At 44.5% G+C, this 21,862-nt stretch overlaps 1 protein-coding gene and 1 non-coding gene across 3 annotated transcripts in view; both read right to left on the bottom strand.

Annotated features, from left to right (window-relative positions):
• The window catches only part of LOC8051887 (DDB1- and CUL4-associated factor 8), a 56,383-nt gene that overhangs the window by 8,048 nt on the left and 26,473 nt on the right, over positions 1 to 21,862 (bottom strand). For both annotated transcript variants that reach the window (XM_029987990.3, XM_029987992.4), the window contains exons 6-13: positions 17,641 to 17,735; positions 15,009 to 15,116; positions 14,792 to 14,858; positions 14,534 to 14,591; positions 14,319 to 14,426; positions 6,506 to 6,636; positions 2,989 to 3,108; positions 1,622 to 1,741 (exon numbers count right to left, since the gene is read on the bottom strand). In XM_029987990.3, the coding sequence (XP_029843850.2) occupies positions 1,622 to 1,741; positions 2,989 to 3,108; positions 6,506 to 6,636; positions 14,319 to 14,426; positions 14,534 to 14,591; positions 14,792 to 14,858; positions 15,009 to 15,116; positions 17,641 to 17,735 (807 nt within the window). The remainder of the gene's footprint in view (positions 1 to 1,621; positions 1,742 to 2,988; positions 3,109 to 6,505; positions 6,637 to 14,318; positions 14,427 to 14,533; positions 14,592 to 14,791; positions 14,859 to 15,008; positions 15,117 to 17,640; positions 17,736 to 21,862) is intronic.
• Positions 16,741 to 16,822, bottom strand: Trnas-cga. Its single transcript has one exon. It is a non-coding gene; the product is annotated as a tRNA-Ser (tRNA).

The raw sequence follows: 21,862 nt of genomic DNA, 5'->3' as shown, positions 1-21,862 counted from the left end.
TTCCAATCTACGTGTAACAAGACTGAAGGATTCCAAGTGGTACAGTCGCCACCGACTTTTCAGATTTCGCAGGGACCGAAAAATGTCTGAATAATACAGTCAGAAAAATCAGCAGATTAAAAAACTTGCCTTTATTACGCCTAAGCGGGCTCTAAAAAGCCGTAAATAGTGCCTTGCTTCAGGTTACGCCTGCGCGCCCAGTTTTAGGTTACGCCTCCGTTTGCGTTCGGCAACTTTTTATTAGCTTGAAAATCGCTGCCTTCTTTTCTAGCATTATGGTCGAGCACTTTCTGCACCTCTTAGCGACACATCGCGGTGCGGAAGAACAGATAGGGCAATGACGTCCAAGCCAGCAGAGTCCGAAAACACGATTCACAAAGTCGAGATGAGAGGCGCAATTCTACGACAGTAATGGCGAATGAACAAAGCAAAATGGAAACAACAATGATGATGATAATGACGCGCAGCTAGAGAGAAGAAAAAGCCGTACAGCGTCACCTAGCAGTAGGACTTAGAAGTATTTTAAGTAGCACTGCCAAAGGAAGCCAATCCATGCGCAGTCAACGTAAAATCCAAAATGACCGCCTCCCCGCTGATCGCTCGTGATGATTAGTAAAAAAAATAGAACTTTCGGACTTCAAGCTGTCTGAAACATTGGCTGTGAATATGCACTATTTCTATTGGGCAGGTCACGATCCTCCTTTAGGTCCGAGAACAAGTCCAAATTATCGGTGTCCAAGAAATCGGTTGGCGACCGTATTTGCAAGATCAAATCTATGAGAAACGGTCGCTCACAACTATAGGCTGTGCACTTTCTGGTTTTAACTGAAAAACATCGTCAAACATTTGACGGTAACAAAAATCGGCTAAAACCGAAAAAAAAAAAAGAACAGTGGTTGAATATTTTCGCCTCGATTAAAACTGGAAAAAAAAAAATGGTTGTTAAACGTTTCTGCCCTAGCGATGAAGGAAACCCGCCACCTCTACAGTATAACGCAGATTCCGTTGATCTTTTATCAAGTTTCGATAATGCAAACTGAATAAAGAAACAAAATGAAGCTGTGGGTCGTCGTTGTGATTCTGAGACTCAAGTTAAATGTTGCGGTTGCAAAAAAACGAAAACACCTTCAACATTTGACGTGCCCATCGAGCTCCGTCAAAATAATAAACCTTAACTACTTTCGCTGTGGCAGCCCTCCTGGACTAAGGAAGTACAGAGCCTCATTTGGTTTTCACTTTTTATGACTTTTCTTAGACGAGTCGACCAACCGAAATACGCTGGTGCTTAAAAATGAATAAACGGCGAAAAACGCGCGCCGATTTTTCTCATTAATAAACACCGGAAAATACACACCCTATTTACAACATTGCCAGAGTTATTTCAGGCCCACGGTAAAAGAATATTGCATAAAAACATTGGAAATATATGCGCGGGTCAGAGGTGTTTCAAGTGCCACTCCGTAAATGGCGCCGGTGTCCCAGCGTGCTCTCTGGACGTAAGCAGTTGCAAGCGAGCGCTACCCACCTTTTCACACACAAATAAAGATGTATGAACCAGCCTTTAGGCACTTGTCGGTTTCACACGGGACCCCAAAATAAAGAGAACGGCAAGTCTGCATACCCGTGCCCGAGCTGAGCGGTGCAGTTGCTGCATGAGATACCAGAGCATTTGGCTGTCGATGGTCTCATGTCCTTCACGTTTGCGTTCGTCCTCCCGCTCTTTCATGTTCTGGCAAATCCTCTGCAAGAGAGCACCGGAGGCGATGAGCTTTTCCCCAAGCAATGTTCCGAGTCACTGACACAATGCCTTTTGAGAGAAACCCAATCCAAGGAGATATTCCTTTCAACCAAACTTCTCTCTCAGCCAAGCAAAGCTTCGGTAAGCTGCACTACATACTCCGTCGAGACTCTCTTGGATATGGTTGTTGCTAGCAAATGTCGGCAAAACTATACGAAAGAAAACCCTAAAACACTTTTCCACACAAAGCATAAAATGATTATAACTGAAGTACAGTCACGTCGTGATCTTAGCGTAGTATAACTCATTGATAGATTCTGGGTTACTACGTTTTCAAAGGGCGCCTCAATTATCCTTCTGTTTAGGGTGATGCCACCCTTTGTAGTACCCGATGCCAGCAGCGCACGCTCACTGGAAAAATACAAAGAAATCGACGAAAACAAAATGTCGTCATAGCGCAGTCAACGCCACAAACGCATGCAGGAACATGCTCTTTCACGCGCTTCTTAACAAAAAATAAAAATAAATGTGTGGAACAAAATGGCCAGATGCCACCACCCTAAGCAAAGCACACATGAAGGCACCCTAATGTTTTTCTACTGTACGTGCAGACAGCAGGACCGGGCGACAAAAGAGGGACGGTTGATTGGACTGGCAAGTGTGCATCGTCCACCGCACTGTCGACTTTGAGGTGAACAGCAGCAGTTGCCGATGTGGCAGGCAGCATCCGAGTTAGCTCGATGGACTTGGAAATTTTGCTCTCTCATATAGGTAGACATTCTATAATTGGGACAATAAACTTACTCCTAATTTTAAATAACAGTTCCCAAGAAAAAAAAAAACTTTCAACCTTTCCACTCTGGTGAAGGAGAAAAACCAGCGAAGCTGTACTTATGGTGGGGATGAAATAATGGCCGGCCGCAAGTCAGCAAGCCAGAGTGGAAAGGCCTGGAGAGGTTGCCGCCATCTATGAGCGACAGCGGCAACCAGACAAGTGGCAAGTTAGTTGTCTGGTTGCCACCGTCACTCATAGATGGCGGTAGCTGTCCAGAGTTTAGAGTCATCATTTGTTTGCCGCCAGACTTGATACTGGGGAAACTAGCCCTTAACAGCTCCGCAGTAAAAGTCAAAATGAGCAAAAGCTTGGTCGGCCTTTCTAGGAGTTTGTCCGTCGCCTATATAGACTTAAGCGCGAGTCTGCCAACTAAGTCCGTGTCTTCTCTTTCAAAAGGAAGCAAAGCAGAACCCACCATCTTTAGGCCAGACATGTCTGGCGGGTATTCGCACGAAGGCACCCAAATTTTGACATCTTCGTCCAGCCCACTGGTAGCCAGGATGGGGCAGCTGGGGTGAGGTTCGAGGCAGTTCACCTGAAAGCAAGCTCCAGTCATGAGTGCCCAGTTCAACAAGCTGAACCCGACTTTGAGACTCCGTCTAGTAAGTGGCAACGACGAACTATGGGCAAAGTGACTATCGATGCTTAAACCTCAATACAACAAAGTCGAAAAAATTAATGATTTATGCTTCATTACACCGAAATTTCATTCAATCAAAAGTTTGTGCTCACCGTAAAAAAACAACAAAAAAACGTATGTTGATGCATGTTTTGCGGGTGTAAACACTTGCTGGAAATAATATTCATTGGTGAGGAAAGTAGTACTTGACTCTCCAATGAAATAATATTCGTTGGTGAGGAAAGTAGTACTTGACTCTTGTTTGTGCCTTGTTGGATTGGGATAGTAGCATTGGCATCACATTCTATCCTAGAGCCACAGGGCATGTAGAGGATACCGTTTTCCCCCGCACGGCTTTAACACGTTGATCGCACCGAGAAAGTTGTCGCGGATGCTCTTCGTGGTCAGCCTCGTACACTTCGTTCTCCACTCGTGATTTTTCTATCACATCCTTCACAATGGGGTTGCCTCTGCTGTTGTTGAAAATGCCAGCAGGGGTCAACATGGAGGCGATATAGACTCCTTCACTTCTGCAATTGTAGGAAACGAACTACGAAGTGTCCCATGTATCCACACAGAGCGGCAACGTCTGGTGTCCTCAACCGTCAGAGACTCCTCGCAGTAATTTTGCCTCCTCGTCAAGTGAAAAATCTTTCTGTTGCCGCTGTCTATGATTGAGGTAGCCACAAAGCGCATGCACGAACTCGTCTTGTTGACGCTCGCCCAAATGGCATTGTCTGTGACTGTGACAGATGGTTGCACCAGTGGCACTGGCAATGTGTGAACTCTTTGCTCCGTGTTTTCCGACCAAACGTACGGCACATCCTGGACGTGCCCTCCCGCAAGCCTCGCCGCACAATGCCCCGTTTGACATTGTGCGCCTTGTTGGAAAGCCCAACCCCGTGAAGTAACCCTCGTCCCCATGAAGTAACCCTGTCAAACGCGGCCACTGTAAATTTCTCCGCAGTAGTGCGATTCAACCGCAAGGTACTCCTTTGCAGGCATTGTTTTCTTCTATACACCAACTCATGTTTACAAACAAACCGGAGCGCCCGGAGCGCCCCTAGCGGACGCCACCGGCGCCGCGCATGCGCGATGGGGGTGTGGGCAAAAAGCTCGCCGTCGCCCATAAACAAACCATTGAAATGCGATGTTGTCGGCACCGGTGCGAGTCCCCGCGCTCTTTTTCGCGTTGGAACTGTTGATTCTACGTCCTCCTAACGATGTCTGACTACTTGAGCAGCGTCAGCGAAATTAACGAAGCTCGTTACACCGCAAAACTTCGCGTGAATAATCTGGCAGGCGGCGATTCATTCCGCGCGGACGCCGCAGAACGTACGCTAAAGCCTCATTCACATGATGAGATTTCGCTCGCTATTTTCAGTAGCGACATCGCTCGGACTGCAAAAGCGTGAACCGTAGCTGAGATGGTCGACGTCGATACTGAAAATCGCAAGCAGTATCTAACCAAATGAATCAGGCATAACAAGTCGGTGATGGCCACTGGTAACAATGATCAACAACTCCTTGTATCTACTGTTTACGTCGAGCCTGCTTACCAACCTTCAAACTTAAGTCTTTTAAGGCCTGCACTTAATTCTTATCGCAAGTACCGGGCCCACGTTTCGCCTACGGGCCGGTGTCCTCTAAAAGAGCAGACGACAAGCAGAAACGTTTGCAAGAGCAGACGACAGTTCGAACGATCAGGCGACCGTTTGTACTTGAAGACGCACTAAACGTAGTCCGCAGGTGGTCCGTACAACTTGACGGTTTTCCGGCGTTCATTTTGGAACCAAACAAATAAATTTGATGGCCAGTAGTATCCGTGAATTTAACCCAAAATGCTTCCCGCCCAAGCAATCGTTGTCCGACGGCGTCTGGTTTTCCCTTTTCACGGCACATATCCGCGTTCTCGGACGAACCGAGCGCATGAAAACTGACCTTCAAACCTTTCTCGACTCTCTTGGTACAGCCCCAGTCGCAGCATTTTGACGACAAGGCAGGTTTTTGTCTGGTTCCTCTCAAAACAACGCAGGAATACACGTCTCGAATGGGCACTTCCGCCCACAGCCCCAGACCGGAAGTGCGTCCGACGCGCCACCACCGCGCCGTGACGTAACAGAGATGAGTTGGTGTATAACACTGGGGATTTGTTCTATTGAAACCGCAGCAAAACTGACTGATATTGAGGCTCAATGGGGTTACACGAAAAAGATGATTTTGAAAAAAGAAATACTTTGCAAACTTGAAGCTTCCATTAAACTGAGGTTTGTTACACAGACGCTCAACTGTACAACAATCGATAGTATAGTAGTGTCTGTTAACAGTAGGCTAACCAAAACTGGTCAGAAAGCTACTAAAATCGTTGGTAGATGCAAGAAGTATAATGAATTTGTTTTAAGCGTTAGCTAACACAGTGGTTCTTAAATGGGGGTCCGGGGACCCTTTGGGGTTCGTGAAAACATTCTAGGGGTCCGCGAAGCGCTGGCTCATCAGTCAAGCCCGACAATAAAAGTTGTCTTTTTACGGGTCGAGAAGAGATGTTTCAGTTTTCGGGCGAGTTTTCTTGTGTGTATGTCAATAACAGAGGTCTACTTTACACTAGCCCTTAGTTATATCCATTTATTAAATTTTTATTACATTTAACTAATACTTTTCCCTTCCCTTCATCACGAACAGGGTCCTCCATCATCTCCGCCGATCCACAAGGGGTTCGCGAAAGATCAATGGTTGAGAACCACTGAGCTAACACATAAAAAAAGCAAAAAGTAACATAACATTTAGGTGCATACAAAGATTTAAAAAGAAAAAGGTATCAGAATTTACAATCTAGTGCATCCCAAAGTTCAAAAACTGCCACGAAAAACAACCAGAAAGAATGCAATGTTTCAACCATATATTTTGCATTGGGTATCGAACGGGACTGGGGAGTGGAGAATAAAATGCAAAATTCGATTGAGGAGAGAACACACTGTCTGAGTTAGTATGACAAACTGAAAAAGGTCACCAGTTATCATTAAAAAAACCAGGGACAAAAAAGTGGGAGGTAGTTGCAGAAAAAGTAAATAGGATCAAATCAAACCACGCTTGAAGCTGAAGAGGCAATGGCTGATCATGAAGAAAAAAACAGGGTGAGCAAGCCACCGACAAGGACCTTGATAGAAAACATTCGCCGATGCTCAGCTGGTGCACGCTCTTCAGTAAACATGGCCCAACATCATTCATTTTTCCACAAACTAATTACAAGTAAAAATATTCCTCCATAAAACTAAAAAGCGGGTTAAAGGAAAATATGAATGTGGAAAGAACTTACCACACCCTCTTCGTCACCGTGCATGTAGTGAATAATATGGCCACTTTCCTTGTCCCAAAGGTAGACATAGCCACAATCACTGCCACTTATGACATACTCGCTTCGGAGGCCGAAATAGTTGACTCCTTTGACTATTTTCACCATGTTGAAAAAAAGACAATGAAAACAAATGAACACACATAACTGCTATAACTTGAGCCAAATATAAAGTGGATTTTATATTCCTATGTTGCTACAGAATAAATGATAAGCATTAGATAACAAGTAGTGTGATACTACCTAATGCCTAATGGGTAACAGATAACCTAATTACCTGACTGGGGGAGGGGGGGGGGGGCAAGAGAAAAGGCAAGCTTTGCTACTATTCAGTTCCCTGTACCAATGAACATTTTTCTGAAGTTCTTTATTTAGTTAAATAAACAAGTGTCTTACTTCTTCATCTTTAGACAAAACCGAAGCATGCCAAATATAGTAATACAGAAAGATGCCGAACAAATGTCTGCGTGAACAGAATGGATTGACAGATGGAAGCACAGAAAGAGCTTTAAATTTACTTTACCAAAGGAAACATTTTTAGTACCGTAGTATTCTGAGAGATAGCCGATCTAAAATCGAAAGCATACTGGGAGAAAATGAGGAGCACGTTAACTTTCAAAGTGAAATAAAAAAAAGCAAAAAAAAATGCTAGTTTTAGATTTTGAGTTTCAAAACTTGTGATTGCAGGGATTAAAGATGACTGCCCTTCCTAGTCAGCAACGTTCGCTTATCTCCTACTGTGGCTAAGTAACACCATTTCTGCTGAGGTCACGATTGGCCAGGGCCCTCCAATTACTAAAAGTAGACTACCTTTTGGTGTTTTTGAAAAAAAAAAGAAAATCATGCCAAAAAATTGTAGAGCCCTTCCACTTCACGTGAAGATAGAAGACCAGCGAAGCTGTTATTTTTACGACGTCTAGGATGACCTTAAGGATGACTTTTAAGACGACGTCAAGGACGACGCCTAGGACGACTTCTAGGACAACATCGAGGACCACCTCAAGGACGACCTTGAGGACGATGCCTAGGACGATTTATAGGGCGACCTTGAGGAAGACCTCGAGGACGACACCGAGAGTATAACCTCTCGGACGTATTCTAGGACGACCTCGAGGACGACTTCTAGGACGATGCCCAGGACGACCTCTCATACGACAACGCCTAAGTCAACCTCAAGGATGACCTCTCAGACGACCTCTCGGACGACTTCTAACACAACCTTGAGGACAATGCCTAGAGATGATAACAAGGGATCAGGACGTCACTATCTAGTAATGCCAATAAAGGCTGACTCATGCTATAGTCTGTGTAGTTCGTTATTATTATAATAATAATAATAATAATAATAATAATAATAATAATAATAATAATAATAATAATAATAGTTTATTTTCCCAGTGCCCCAGAACAACCGTGAGGTTTGGTATAGTGGCACAAATGTGCACGATTGGATAAAAGAGATTCAGCAGTATCTCATGGAGACACCTGTCCTATACATGGTACAGTGCATAGTCAAGATTGCGCTTGTACAATCACTGAAAACGTCCAAAGTTGGCGAGTTAACATTGTTCAGAGATTTGCATTGTAAGACGGGACGGGGAGGAAGCAGACAGAGCGCTGAAGAGAGGAGGTTTCCCCCTCTTTTTTTCCAGCGTTTCGTCTCCTTCCTCCTCCCCGGCCCGTCTTACTCTCGCCCTTCGTTCTTGAGTTGCAACAAACTATAGTTGACCCCCCCCCCCCTTTTTTTTTTATTTATACTTGCCACGACCAATGGGGAGTTTTCTGCCAACACCTGCGGACGCATCTTTCCTTAGATCCTAGCGCATAACAGCTTCGCTGTAAAATAGGGGTATGTTATCTCTCGGGGATGCGGCATCTCTCGGGATATTACGGCATGTATATCTTTATAAAATGTGTTATGTATTTCTTTAAATTTCTTCCATTCGCTCAGCACTCATTTCGCAACTATGCACACAGATTGCCACAAAAATGGGATGCGAGGCTTCATTGAGAAAAAATGACAGGACGTTAAAACTGCAGCTCTAAAACGGGACTGTCCTGGCCAAAACGGGATGTCTGGTCACCCTAATAATAAAGAGGTTAAACAGTGAAAGACGTTTACAATCCCCTGTAATGTCGAAGTAGAGCACAGCTCTTGAGGAGGAGGAGGGGAAGGCACGGAGAGGTGGCTATGCGCCTCCTCCTCTCCTCCCATTTAGGGGAAAATTTTCCGCTAAATTTAGCGGGGAATTTTTTCCGCTAAATTTGGCAGGGAAAATTTTCTGCTAAATTTGGTGGGGAAATCTACCCATAATGCACCACGCGGTTACGCCGACGCCGCTCAAGCCGGAAACGGGCGCCTAAGAGCTGCGCTCTAAAATCCATCACAAACGTCACAAGTGTGGTTTGTGCGGGCCACCCCCATTCTGCGCTCGCTAGACTTAGTCAGCATAATCTAGCCTGTATAATTTTATTAAAATTCAAAGTATGTTTGATTTAAAGCATTTTGCTGTCCCTGTGAGCTTCGAATTATCAAGAGTCGACTTTACTTGGAAAAGACCCCATTTTCCTTAAAAAGGGCGACTCCTGTCCACAGTTCTGATTTTGGGATTACGAATGTTTTTAGCACAGTCAGCGTCACTGAATTACAACATGTAGTTTTTTTCTTGGTATTGTGCATAGTTTTAAAGATATCGACGCCTCAAAGTTTTGTTTGTGGCGTGGTCGACAGAACCGAAACTAGCTGCTCGAGGCCCCGGCAACACTGGAAATCAGCCGCTAGGCGGATGAGACATCATGGTCGTTCTCGTTCAACGAGTACGCCGTCCAGAGCCGTTTATACTGAAAGAGTTTGGCCAATGGCCGGAGCGTGCTGCCCGCTAGAACCAGCAGATTTCGCGATAACACAAATTGGCGCTACTTCTTTGTCTTGTTTATTTCTGACAATCGCATAGAGTTCCTATGAGTCAGAGCCACAAAATGGCAGACGGAAGTAGTCACTCCCCGGCTGTCAGACTACGCTGCTGTAATTGCCAGGCTTTGTCAGTGTAAACGGATTTGACGCGGTCCAAGCAGCACCCATTTCTGCAGCGCTAGCCATTCAAAGATAAAAGGTAAGCTGCTTTTGTTTTAATTCTGTATACGTGGTAGATATCCAGCATATGTAGCAAGAGTTAGTGCGTATACCCAAAAGCTAGCGACTGGCAGGAGAGTGAACTCGTTCGGCATTGGTGTAGGGCGCTGATCTCACTACCCCTCCGCTTCGGCTACGGTAGTGGTTATGGTGTATGCCAAAATCAATACCGTGGTTGTTTATTTCGCCAGAACGGCGGAAGTAACTTTCTGCGGCAAAATACCCTGATGGTTTGTTGTTCTTTGTATGAGCGGTAGAATGCGCGCGTGGCAGGCGTTGATTAACTTTGTACCTGGGGACCGTCGCCCAGCCTGCGCTCGTCCGTACTCGTCTCTAAACCTAAATTGTCATCGGAATACCGTGGATGGAGCGGCAATGCTCCACGTTGCGCTGCCAGTGACGTACAGTACTCGGGGGCCGTCACCATGCGTGCGCTTGTCCGTACTCGCTTTCGCGCTGGGGGACAGTCCACACACAAAGCTTTGGGACTTTCCGGCGCGGGCCGCGGCGCCCGAACACACGTGCGCTGGACTGTATACGTTTGTTTTTCTACCTCAGGCGCATAAAACGCGAATTTGTAAGCTACGACACTGTAATTTACCACATAAGTTTGTCTAGGTGGTGGATTTAATTTGTGGAAATATCAAAAAAGAGGCTTGCTGCACTCAAAAGTTACAAAACAAAAAACAAAAAAATCTTGTGATTGTAACTAGTTAGTGGTTGTAGTCTACGTGTTCACCATTCCCTATTCAACAGAGCGTGGATGCTCCATGTTCAACACTGCACTCGACACTGCACTTTATTGGTCTGGATACTTTTATCATGTTTACCTTTTGTGTACGACATGCCACTTATTAATGCGAAGTTCAGTGCTATGTTGACTGCATGTTATACCTTACATCTTCACTGTGGTTCGGCTGGAATCATCCTTTTCACTAATTTAATGCAGGACGTATATTGACAACCCACAAATGTTGCTTTTTTATCCCTGCCACATTTCTTCATATGGGATAAATAAAGCATTTGATCTTGAATCCCAGCATCAAGGTGGTGTGCCAATTTCCAAACTGTCCAAGCTTCTTCCTTTAGGGGCGAAGCTCCTTAGGGTCTAGCCTTGTCCGTCTGGCATCCGTGTTCACATCGATCTTGCTGTTGCTTGTGCTCGTGAGCTCATGTGCACGTAAGCACGTGCTCGTGTAGGGCAAAAAAAAAAAAAAAAAAAGAAGAAATGTTTGCGCAGTCGACAGGATCGAACCTGTGGGGGGAGACCCCAATGGATTTCTAGTCCACTGCCTTAAAGGGGCCATGAAACGAATTTTGGGTTGGGATGAATGATTTTAAATTGGGACTTTACCAATCGCATATCGTTTAGTTGGCCAAAAGAAAGAGGCTAGAAAGTCAAAAGCCAGCTTTTCAGTATGAACATTTGAAAATATAGCAGACTATTTTGTACCTTCTCGCCTTCGAAAGCTCTCCGCCTTTTATGATACATCCGCGGTTCCAAAAGCGCGTCACCGGCGTCAAACTGACGTCAGCAGAGCCCAGCTCACGCACTGGACACGAGAACTGCGTCACTCGGACGTATGCGCTCGTCAACAATCAATCCGTCGACGAATATTTGGATTCGCATTCGTAACCAATGAGTGCCCTGACGGAACTTATTGTCACTGGGGAATGACAAGTTCTATGGTGTGCATAAAAAGCACGGTGGAAGCTAGGAGTCATCGCACCGGTGCCGAAGGAATGTCACGACCACGTGATTTCACAATTCGCATTTGAGTTGAGGATTAAAGCTAAGGAGGAAGAAGTAGGAAAACCATTTCATGACTTCTTTAACCGCCCGGCCACGACTGCGGGACGAGTAGGGGGCTCTGAGATGTGGTAGTAACTCAAGAGCTGGGGATGTTATGGATGAAACGTTGCATGAAGCCGCTCAACGTCTATACAGAAGATAGCGCAGCGGTCAAATGCGTATATAATCGCGTTAAACTTTGCATGCATTGGCTCAACGTTTATAGATGAGAGGGCGCTGCGGTCAAATGCTCGAATGCGAATATAACCACGTTCCATACCACACATTCTCTTTCTGACATGGATGAAAACGAACGAAAGGCTCGGCATGCTGCGGCTCAGCGTTTACGCAGACAAGCACCACCAAAGCTTCTTCCCAATCAACATCATTCATCACGTGGAAATGCGGTCATTTTTTTTCAGTAGACGCGTTGTTTAGAGAAGACATCAAAGAGGACAATAGCTGGAGCCTTAACCCATATGCACATGACCCACTACCACCTGCTGACAAACTTCGCAGGGAGAGTGCTTCTGTCTGACACCATGATGCGTGCAAGTGCGCACCGAGCTGCTCGCTAAAACGAGCCTTGGTGTCCTCACAAGCAAATAAACAAAAGGCTATATCAAAGCTACACGGGCTACAGATAAAAGCAACGGCTAAACATGTCAATCACCAGCCGAAGTAGTGGCAGTAGCGTCTCAAACAAGCGCACTTTACGCTACTCGACCACGCAACGGGTAAGCCCCTCCGGACCGGGGGAAAAAAGAGAATGACCATGACGTCATGGCCCAAGATTGCTTTAGCGATCGGCAACCCGCTAGCGTCCCGCTAAGGAGCGGCTGCTCGTAGCGGGTCGCATTTTTTTTATCGGCATTAGTTGGGAAGGCGGCATCCCCTTGACGTAATATTTTGGCTAGGGTCGCATTTTGTGTCACTAAAGCTAAACCAGTAATTTATTTCCTTTTGAATTTTGGCCGGAGTTGCCCTATAAGGGGGGACACTGGTTAGAGGTTGAACTTCTGAACTACTCAAGTAATCGGAGTGAAATTTGCAGGGGAGATTTAACTTCAGATGAAGGGGTACTATGCAAACTTTCAGATCTCAAGGACAAATCTACATACCTGCATAAGAAGATGTGTCGCTCTTCGTTAAGAAATCTATGTATGCAAATGAAGCTATTAAGCATCATTTTAACTGCTTGAATATAAAGTGGGGGATGTCTGACTTCGGGCTATCTAGTTTTTATCACTCAAATGTAGATATTTCAAGAAGAGTGACTACCTCGGAATATGAGATGCATATCTGTCTTAACCCCTTAAGTGCCTTGGACGAGCCGAGATCGTCGGCCACTTCCTGGCTAAAAATGCCGTGGACGAGCTCAGCTCGTCCAGTGGTTTTTTCGGTTGCCCTCGATTCCATGGACGAGATAAGCTCGTCCAAGTAGTTTTGCGGCGTTGATCATAGATGGCAGCACTCGTATTAGCAGGCAAATATATTTTTTGCCTCCGCTGATTTTTCCGTAATGAACTTTTCAAATTTGATGTGTAATACTAGAGGAGCAACAATTCAAAATAAAAAAAAATCTGCCACTTTTAGGTTACTTTTTGAAAACATAGCTTTTTCTCAATGAGAACTTTAACTTAAAACAAAATAAAGTAGATAGCCCGATTCCCCAATAAATTTCAGTTAAGAAATATCTTGATTGTGGTATCAGAATAATTTTACCCTCAAAAAAAAGATTCCTTCGTATGAAATATGCAGCAAAAAGTGGAACTGAGAAAAATGCATTCAAACATTGAACTCTTTTACTTTGTTAGTGCCTCACAATATGTTGAAAATATTTTATATAAACATAACTATTTGGCGCATGGCTATGAAATTTAGTGTAAGGGTGGATAATTAGTTTCTAAAACCAAAAACCTCAAAATTGAAAAATGAATTTTTTAAAAAACTTCTGAAACTTAGGCTCATGTTCGGAGGGGACATGGGAATAAATTTCAAAGTTGTTCTTTAAAATTAATTTTTCAAATTTGTGGTTTTCAGTTTTAGAATTTAATTATACACCCTTATACTAAATTTGATAAACATATGCCAAATAGTTAAATTAATATAAAATATTTTCGACACATGTGAGGCAGTAACAGAGTAAACAAGTTCAATGTTCGAATGCATTTTTCTCAGTTCCACTTTTTGCTACAAATTTCATACGAATCAATCTTTTGTTCGAAGGTAAAAGTATTCTGATACCAGAATTAAGATGTTTCCTAACTGAAATTTACTGGGGAATGGGGCTATCTACTTTATTTTGTGTTAAGTTGATATCCTCATTGAGAAAAAGCTATGTTTTCAAAAACTGACATAGGGGAGATATGCATCTCATCTTTTGAGGTAATGACTCTTCCTGAAATATTTACATTTGAGTTATAAAAGCGAGATAGCTCGAAGTCCTACAGCCCCCACTTTATATTCAAGCAGTCGAAATGGTGCTTAACAACTTCATTTGCATATCATACATTTCTTAACGAAGAGTAACACATCTTCTTATTCAGGTATGTTATATCTCCCCAGCAAATATCATTCCGATCACTTGAGTAGTCGAGAAGTTAAATCTCTAGCCAGAGACCCCCTTAAAAAGATTCTTAGCGTTTGTTTGTTTTGTTTTTGTCTTCAGAAACACCCAGTTTTGTTACTAAAGTATTGTGAAGATTTTCAATTACATATATTTTTATTGTGCGGTAAGGTAACGAAATCCTGAAACTATGCCAGACCTGCCTGCTAGAGGATATGAAGGTATGGTACCAACGCGTTCAAATGAGGCAAGCAACAAGTGAAAGATCCAGCCTGAAGCTCACCTGTCTGGCTGTTCCTGTGTCCTTTATACCTGTGCACAAATTCTGCACCATCAGAATGGGACGAATTGAAGATGTAGATGTCCTCGTCATTGTAGGATGCCAGAATTTCTTGAGAAAGGGAATAACAATCCACCATAGAGCAAACAGCTAAAAAAGAGCACTAAAAAACCGGTGGAGCCAAACTACGCCACATTACAAGAAGAGAAAAAACTTGCCAGAGCCGTCAAAGTTGTAAACCAAACAGGAGACACTTGCTCGCACATCGCTGTTAAGCTGAAATGTCAATGACTCCATCAGCGCAAGGCACACAGACGCACAAGAAATCTTTTTTTGCACAAGTGCAAAATTAATTTTTATGTGAAATAAGCGTTGTACACTGCCAGATAGCACCGTGACAAAGTATTATTTTGTAATGGCATCATTATGGTGCTTTCTATGGCTATGGATGCGGTAGGTGCAAAAGGAGTGTGTACCAGATGATGAGGGCAAAATTTCTTCATTGGATTAGACTCTTCGCTCGTGAACCTTCGGTCATACACTCTGAAAGAAGGAAGAACCCCATCCTCTTGAGCAATCGTCGTTAGGCCTAGATACACAGGCTCTAGACAGCTGCAATCGAAAGCTCGCTCCACTTGCAAGAGCAGAAAATGTGTGCCAATGCAAGTCTAGAGTGTCTTGAGACAGTCTTACCTCACGTAGTGATCTCTTCCGCCGACGGCAAACTCGTTTGCATTTGCGGGATTAATAAATATGGTATAGAGGGGCACCTTCTTGTCATTTTCCTTCACCAAGACTAGTCTAGAACAAAAAGGGAAAAAACAAAAACCACTAGAGTTTTCTGTGGAGGACACATTTATAGCGGCTGATGCTATGCATTCATAATTTAGACAGTGAGATTGCTCGCTTTATAAATTAATTTAACTTGTTTCCCGCTTCCCTCCCGACTTTCGCGTGAGGACAAATCGAAGAAAAAATATGGCTGAGAACTTGAAAACAAACAAGCAATGCAGACGCAATCTCCAAATGAAGTTCGACTAAAGCAGCCAGCTGCCAAGACAGGAAAACAAACAAGCAATGCAGACACAATCTCCAAATGAAGTTCGACTAAAGCAGCCAGCTGCCAAGACAGGAAGATATCTGTAGTGCAGTCGTGACCATTTATCACGAAGTCGGTTACAACTAAATAGCAGCTATAGAGAAGCGATCACGATTTCCCATTCTCGTTTGCCCTTTTTTAATGTATTTGTACCCATTTTCAGCGAAGGAAAATGAGCGGCTCCCGCAGATATATTGAAGCAAAATTTTCAGATAATTTAAAAAATAATCAAAATCGGAAAGTTTATTAAGTCGCAAACCGCCACGCTTTGCTGCCGCAGCTGAGCAGCCACCCAGAACGGGCCGCAGACGTGCCCTGCAAAGGCTGCCGGCGGCAGCCTCTGCATTGTTGTCCACTCTCTGCTTTTTATCTGGGAAGCGGCTTTTCCACATTGCATGCGGAGCAGCCGTTGTAGCGTGCTGACAGGGGCATTCGGAGCGTTAGCGGCAACGTACCGATACATACCAACAGCGACAACGGAGGGAGCCTAGATTTAAGAGAGGGCACAACTCCAACCCCGAAGAGCATTTGCAATTTAATGGCGGACGCCTCCCGGGCAAATTGGCGCAAGTGCACCTGCATGTCTCGTGGCCACCATGGCGAGGAAGCTGGGGGGAGAGGCAGACACGTTTGCAGACGGTGAATGCTTTCGACTCCTTGCAGGCTGCAGCTCCTTTTACAAACGCGGCCCACAAACCATATGACACCGATCGAGCGGTTGCTCTCTCTTAAATCTAGGCTCTCTATAGCGACAAAACACAAACTTGTGCACGAGCTCAGTGGTGTGCACGTTTTTTTGTTTGCTTCATGTTCCGTGTCGGCGTCGCTAGTCAGTGTGGTTGCTCTCCGCGCGAAAGTCTAGTTTTGCTCAAGCACCGATTCGGCAACTCATCGCCACTCAACGATGGCGAGTCCCGGTATGGCTGGCACCTCGACGGGCAAGACGAAGGCAATCTCCTTAAAACAAAACTGTGCGCCATCCTTGACGAAGTGTGCATAAATGTAAAGAATGACGTCCACAGCCAGCAATCTCTGCGGCGCCGTTGCAGCTGGTGACGCGCTCCATATGTAGCTCCTTTTTTGCACGTTACTTTTATAGAGTTTAGATATAATGAAGAAGTGTATATAGCAAAGTGGTTTGAGGTTCCCCTTGACTTTATTATAACTGGTCTCGACAGTATGTGTTGTTTTAGGGGTGAAGCTCCTTAGGGTCTAGCCTTGTCCGTCCGGCGTCCATGCTCACATTGATCTTGCTGGTGCTCGTGCTCGTAAGCTCACGTGCCCATGTAGGGAAAAAAAAATAAAAAATAAGAAAAAAAATGTTTGCGCAGTTGACAGGAATTGAACCTGTGCAGGGAGACCCCAACGAATTTCGAGTCCATCGCCTTAACCACTCGGCCACGACTGCGGGACGAGTAGGGGGCTCTGAGATGGGGTAGTAACTCAAGAGCTGGGGATGTCATGGATGAAACGGTGTATGTAGCCGCTCAACGTCTATACAGGAGGGGGCGCTGCAGTAAATGCGTATATATTCGCGTTAAACTTTACATGCATCGGCTCAACGTTTATAGGCGAGAGGGCGCTGCGGTCAAATGCTCAAATGCGTATATAACTACGTTCCATACCACACATTCTCTTTCTGACATGGATGAAAACGAACGAAAGGCTCGGCATGCTGCGGCTCAGTGCCTACGCAGACAAGCACCACCAGAGCTTCGCCCCGATCAACATCCTTCACCACGTGGAGATGCGGTCAATCTTTTTTTAATTTGAAGCATCCAATACGATCGTGAAATATTTATGCTACCATTTCTAGCCAATTTTCAGATGAAACCTGTATAAGTAATAACTGCCAATAATCAAATGCTGCAGTCACCTGCTTGACAATGTCACTGTAATACCCACGGAAGAATATCTGCAATTCTTTCATAATCTACCTTATACCATAATTATTAGATTCTAAGAATTTACCCACTTAGCTTCCATCTCCGTATTGTGTGCAAAAATGTGTTTCGGCTGAAACATGTGCCTCTGTACAAGTGATCTGTGGCTCACTGAAGCCACGCACTTTGTCTTTCAAATGTGATCAAAAGTATATGGTGCAAACATTTCTATTTGTATAGGATGACTGGTGATGCAGAACACATCTATGTTCAACCAAAGTTCTGAACCAATTAAGTTGTTGGAGACAGCAAGACAGTGCAGAGAAGAGAAAGAGAAACATACTTTTCAGGAGTGCTTTTCCTCAGGTCGATCCCAAAGACGTAGGCATCCTCTCCGCAACTCAGTACAGTATGTGGTGAGTCACTCTCAATGGCAAGCTGCAATGAACACCCGACAAGGTTTGTTCCATGAGCAAAACTGCAGCTTTAATAAGACAGGAAGAAAGACAACAAAACCAACAGAACTATACAACAATCAAACTCGTTTATAACAAACTCGAATATAGCGATTTTTGTCTATATCGAACTCCCAAATTTTTCGAACGAAAATGCACGTAAAAAGTACTTTTCCTAATGAAGAGTTCAATGGCTATATCGAACTTTGTCACCGTGTGCGGCCTTTAAAAAAATGCATGAATGCCCATCCCCCAGCATGTTCGTTCTAAAAAAAGAAAAAAGGAAAGAAAAATTTCCAAACCACAAGCCACGAACAAAGATAGCATAGCCAGACCTACAGAAGGGGAAATAAGAGAGACAAGTTGAAAGGACAAATGGAATGATACATGCTTGGGAGGGTGAGGATTTCCCAAGATTCTGTTCTCCTTACTTAATCTGATCTAAATCTGTTGCACAACCTAAAATCATCCCCTCCTCCCCAAGCACCAAGTGAACTGCACGGCAAGATTCAACAGCCGCGATATGTCAGCCGGCGCAAACCGGCGTGACTGAGCTCGTGAAAGGCACACTTGTTTTCTCCCTGCAATCCACCTTGAAGCTTAGTCGACCAGCACCTGTTTCCGTGCACGCTTTGTTGGTAGCTTACTTTTTTGTTTGAATGCTGTGTGCCCCTGTGTACCCCCTGTGTGCTCACAAGAAATGACGATCAAGCAGCGGCAGTTTCTACCGTTTTTGGACAAGCTGAGCATAATTTGTCACGTCAAGAACAGTGAAAAGAAGTCGGATGTTGCCACAGCGTACAACATTCCCATAAGTATGTTCAGTACCATACTCAAGAACAAGGCAGCCATCTGTCAAAAGTCCCGGAATTGATTGAACGCTGTTGGGAAGCAGCTGCGAGAACCCGCGTTTGATAAGGTGGAGAAGGCGCTCTATGCGTGGTTCCTCGAGATCTGTGCTCAGAACCTCCCAGTTTCCAGCCCCATTAACATAAAAGAATGAAAATGGTTCTAAAACCCGCCCGGTACCTCTTTTGCAGCAATGCAGACCCTGCAACTCAATAAATGAATTTGCCTCTGCACCCTTTTAAACAAGTGCAAGCTTGCGCCCTCCAGCGTCATCCGAGACAAGCTAAGAAGAATAGACAGTCTTCTCCCTTAAGGGGGGAGGCTGGTCTTTAACTTTTTGTTTTTTATTTTTCATCTATCAAGCTGAAATTCAGTATACTGATGTATTTCTTATAGTGGTGATTTCAAATATGCAATTAATTTTCAGATAGCTTAACTAGATCCTGAGTTATTAACAAATTTGTAATTTTAATTAGGTCCTCCTTACGGGCCGTTACCATAAGATTGTTCAGAATATATCACAATTTTTGATAGAATTACATTCACCAAGACATGTTTTGTGCGGTGATGCTATTTTAAGCCTAATCTAATGATATTATATTCGTAGAAAACATTTAAAATGAAGTTGCACAAAATGGGAGGTTATGTCTTTTTTAGATTAATTAATTAAAATTATTGTATGAAATATAAAGGAACAAAAATAGCATCACCGCACAAAACATGTCTTGGTTAATGCAATTCTATAAAAAAATTCTGATAGATTCTAAAGAATTTTACGCTAACGACCCGTAAAGAGAACCTAATTAAAATGGCAAATTTATTAATAACTCATGATTTCATAAAGCTATCTGAAAACTAATTGCACATTTGAAATCACTACTGATAAATACATTAGTATCCTGAATTTCAGCACGATAAATGAAAGATAAAAAACACAAAGTTAAAGACCAGCCTCCCCCCTTAAGTGGTGGCACCACGGATCTTCACTTTTTATTGAAAGGCAGAGTGTGGTTTTTGGTAGCTCCGTGGCCGCATTAGGCGTGTTGTGGACTTTGTAGAGCCCTTGAGTCTACTTGTCAACCCTTTTGGATCCGCGGCATCCACATCCGTTCCCGCGAGTTGTACCGCGCAACTTTTCCCCAAGTGGACTGGCGTGTGTGGCGTCGCAAAGAAAGCTCTACAACTTCTGCTATACAAGTCGCAGGTGAACACTTTTTACTTATTTTGTTTGGGAATAATTTCCAGAAGCAATTCGCTCAGAGTATCTTGCGAGTGTGGAAGGTCTTGAAGCAGACAGGCATGTGAAGTGCCACTTCACATTTCTCGCCACTCCCAGCAGCTCTCGCTCTTCTTCCCCTGGGCCTCACATACATGACATTGTCTGGATGGATTCTGCTTGATTGCATTCGGTAGGATCTGGCAAGGGAAGTGAGCCCACTCACAGGACTATAGCCGCATCGGTGAGGCATCAATGGGCGATTTGCCTCGTCGCCAATATCCCGGCAACACAGCCTCTTCGATCAGTTGTTCCGCCAGGTCCACTTTCCAGTCCGTATAGCTCACTCACTTGCCTGCAATCTTGGCGGAGAGGATGTAGCTATTATAAACAGCGATGTCCATGGTGTAAAAAAATATCTTCTTGTAGCCCTTTGCGTACCTTCGCATTATAGGAAAGGAAGCCAACTGTTGGTCTTCCCGATCCACACCTCTCATTCCTCGGTTGTAGTCCTGGACAACCTGGGGCTTCAAAACAGGCAGGTCACTCTGGCACTGTCTCTTGCCGGTGTCAATCACATTGGCTGTGGTGTGACATGTCGAGAGCAGGTTGACAGGCTTCTTGTCTTGCCATGTCAGGGCCATAATGTCGTGCGAAAAGAAGGTCTTGCACTCGCTTTTTTTCAGCTTGATATTTTTTACCTCCTTGGGCATGTTCTTACGGTGCACCCTAATAGCACCCACAGCGTTTGATCCAGCTTGGTGTATGTGAAGGAACAGGAGCGGTGAGGAGTACCAATTGTCCATGTAGACTGTGTGGCCGTCTGCAAGACGATCGCCGACAAGGTTGATGACGACGGCCTCACTGCACAACATTCCGATGGTAGCAGGAGTTTGCTCACTTCTTCCTGTGTAGACAGAGAACTTCAGACAGTAGCCACTCCAATATTCACATAGCTTGTTGAATTTCACGCCAAAACGGGCTCGTTTTGAGGGGTTGAACTGGACGTATGAGAGACAACCACGAAATTTCATCAAACTTTCATCCACAGTGAGACCTTCTTCTGGAAAGTAGGCACTGCCAATGGACTTGATGATGTAGTCCAGTACAGGCTGTAGCTTCCTCTGCTTGTTATCACTTGCTGGAAGGTTGTTGTCAGAGAGATGTAGATATCGGGACAGTGCCCAGAAACGTTGTCTGGGTATCACCATCCCGAAAAATGGTGTGTTGATGACATTTCTTTTGGACCAATATGCCTGGATACTGCTCTTCTTTACTTTACTCACTAGTACACAGAAAGCGAAGTAGGCTTTCATCTCCACCGGTGTCGTGTCATGCCATGTAGAGTCCAACTTGGAAGACTGCTTCTCCTTTGCATAAGTGTTGGTGTGCCTTGCAATCATGTCCCAAAAATCATCTTCGAGGAGAGCGTTGAAGATGCCCAAAGGACTGGGACTTTCACCCACTTTCAGTCGGATGGCTCGCTTGACACATGGACTTCCACTAAACGACAGTTTGATGACATTTTCTGAACTGTCTTCTTCCTCCCACTGCCAATCTTCATGTCTAGGCTTCTTTGATGGTGGTGGGGAGGAAATAGAAGTGTCTTGTGATACACACACATCGCCTTCACAGTCACTGCCACTCTCACCGTCACTCTCGTCGTCGCTACTTTCTTGGTCCGACATATTTTCTAGATCGTCGCCACAGTCACTTTCATCATCACTCTCAAACACCAGCTCGAGGATTTCCTCACATGTGAGCGCTTTCTTCTTTCGCGACGCCATGCTTGGGATGTGGCGAAAGAATCGACAGAGAAAACAAAGTTGCACACTTTTTCTTTTTCTAAACAACCCAAGCTCAAAAATAGTGGACAACTATGTCCATCTGGTGTGAAAAAGACAAAACAACAAGAAACCAGTGTGCAGGGAAGCGCCATCTATTGGGGCTTTTTAAAAACAATATGTTTTTAGGAGGACGGCGATCCGCTGTCTTCTCGCACTTTAGCCTTGGCGGAAGCGGCCGGCGGATCACCGGCTTTGGAA

This window comes from Ixodes scapularis, unplaced genomic scaffold (assembly GCF_016920785.2).
Source record: "Ixodes scapularis isolate PalLabHiFi unplaced genomic scaffold, ASM1692078v2 PGA_scaffold0__279_contigs__length_252992795, whole genome shotgun sequence".
Classification (NCBI taxonomy): domain Eukaryota; kingdom Metazoa; phylum Arthropoda; class Arachnida; order Ixodida; family Ixodidae; genus Ixodes; species Ixodes scapularis.
This window is presented reverse-complemented; position numbering and strand designations above follow the sequence as displayed.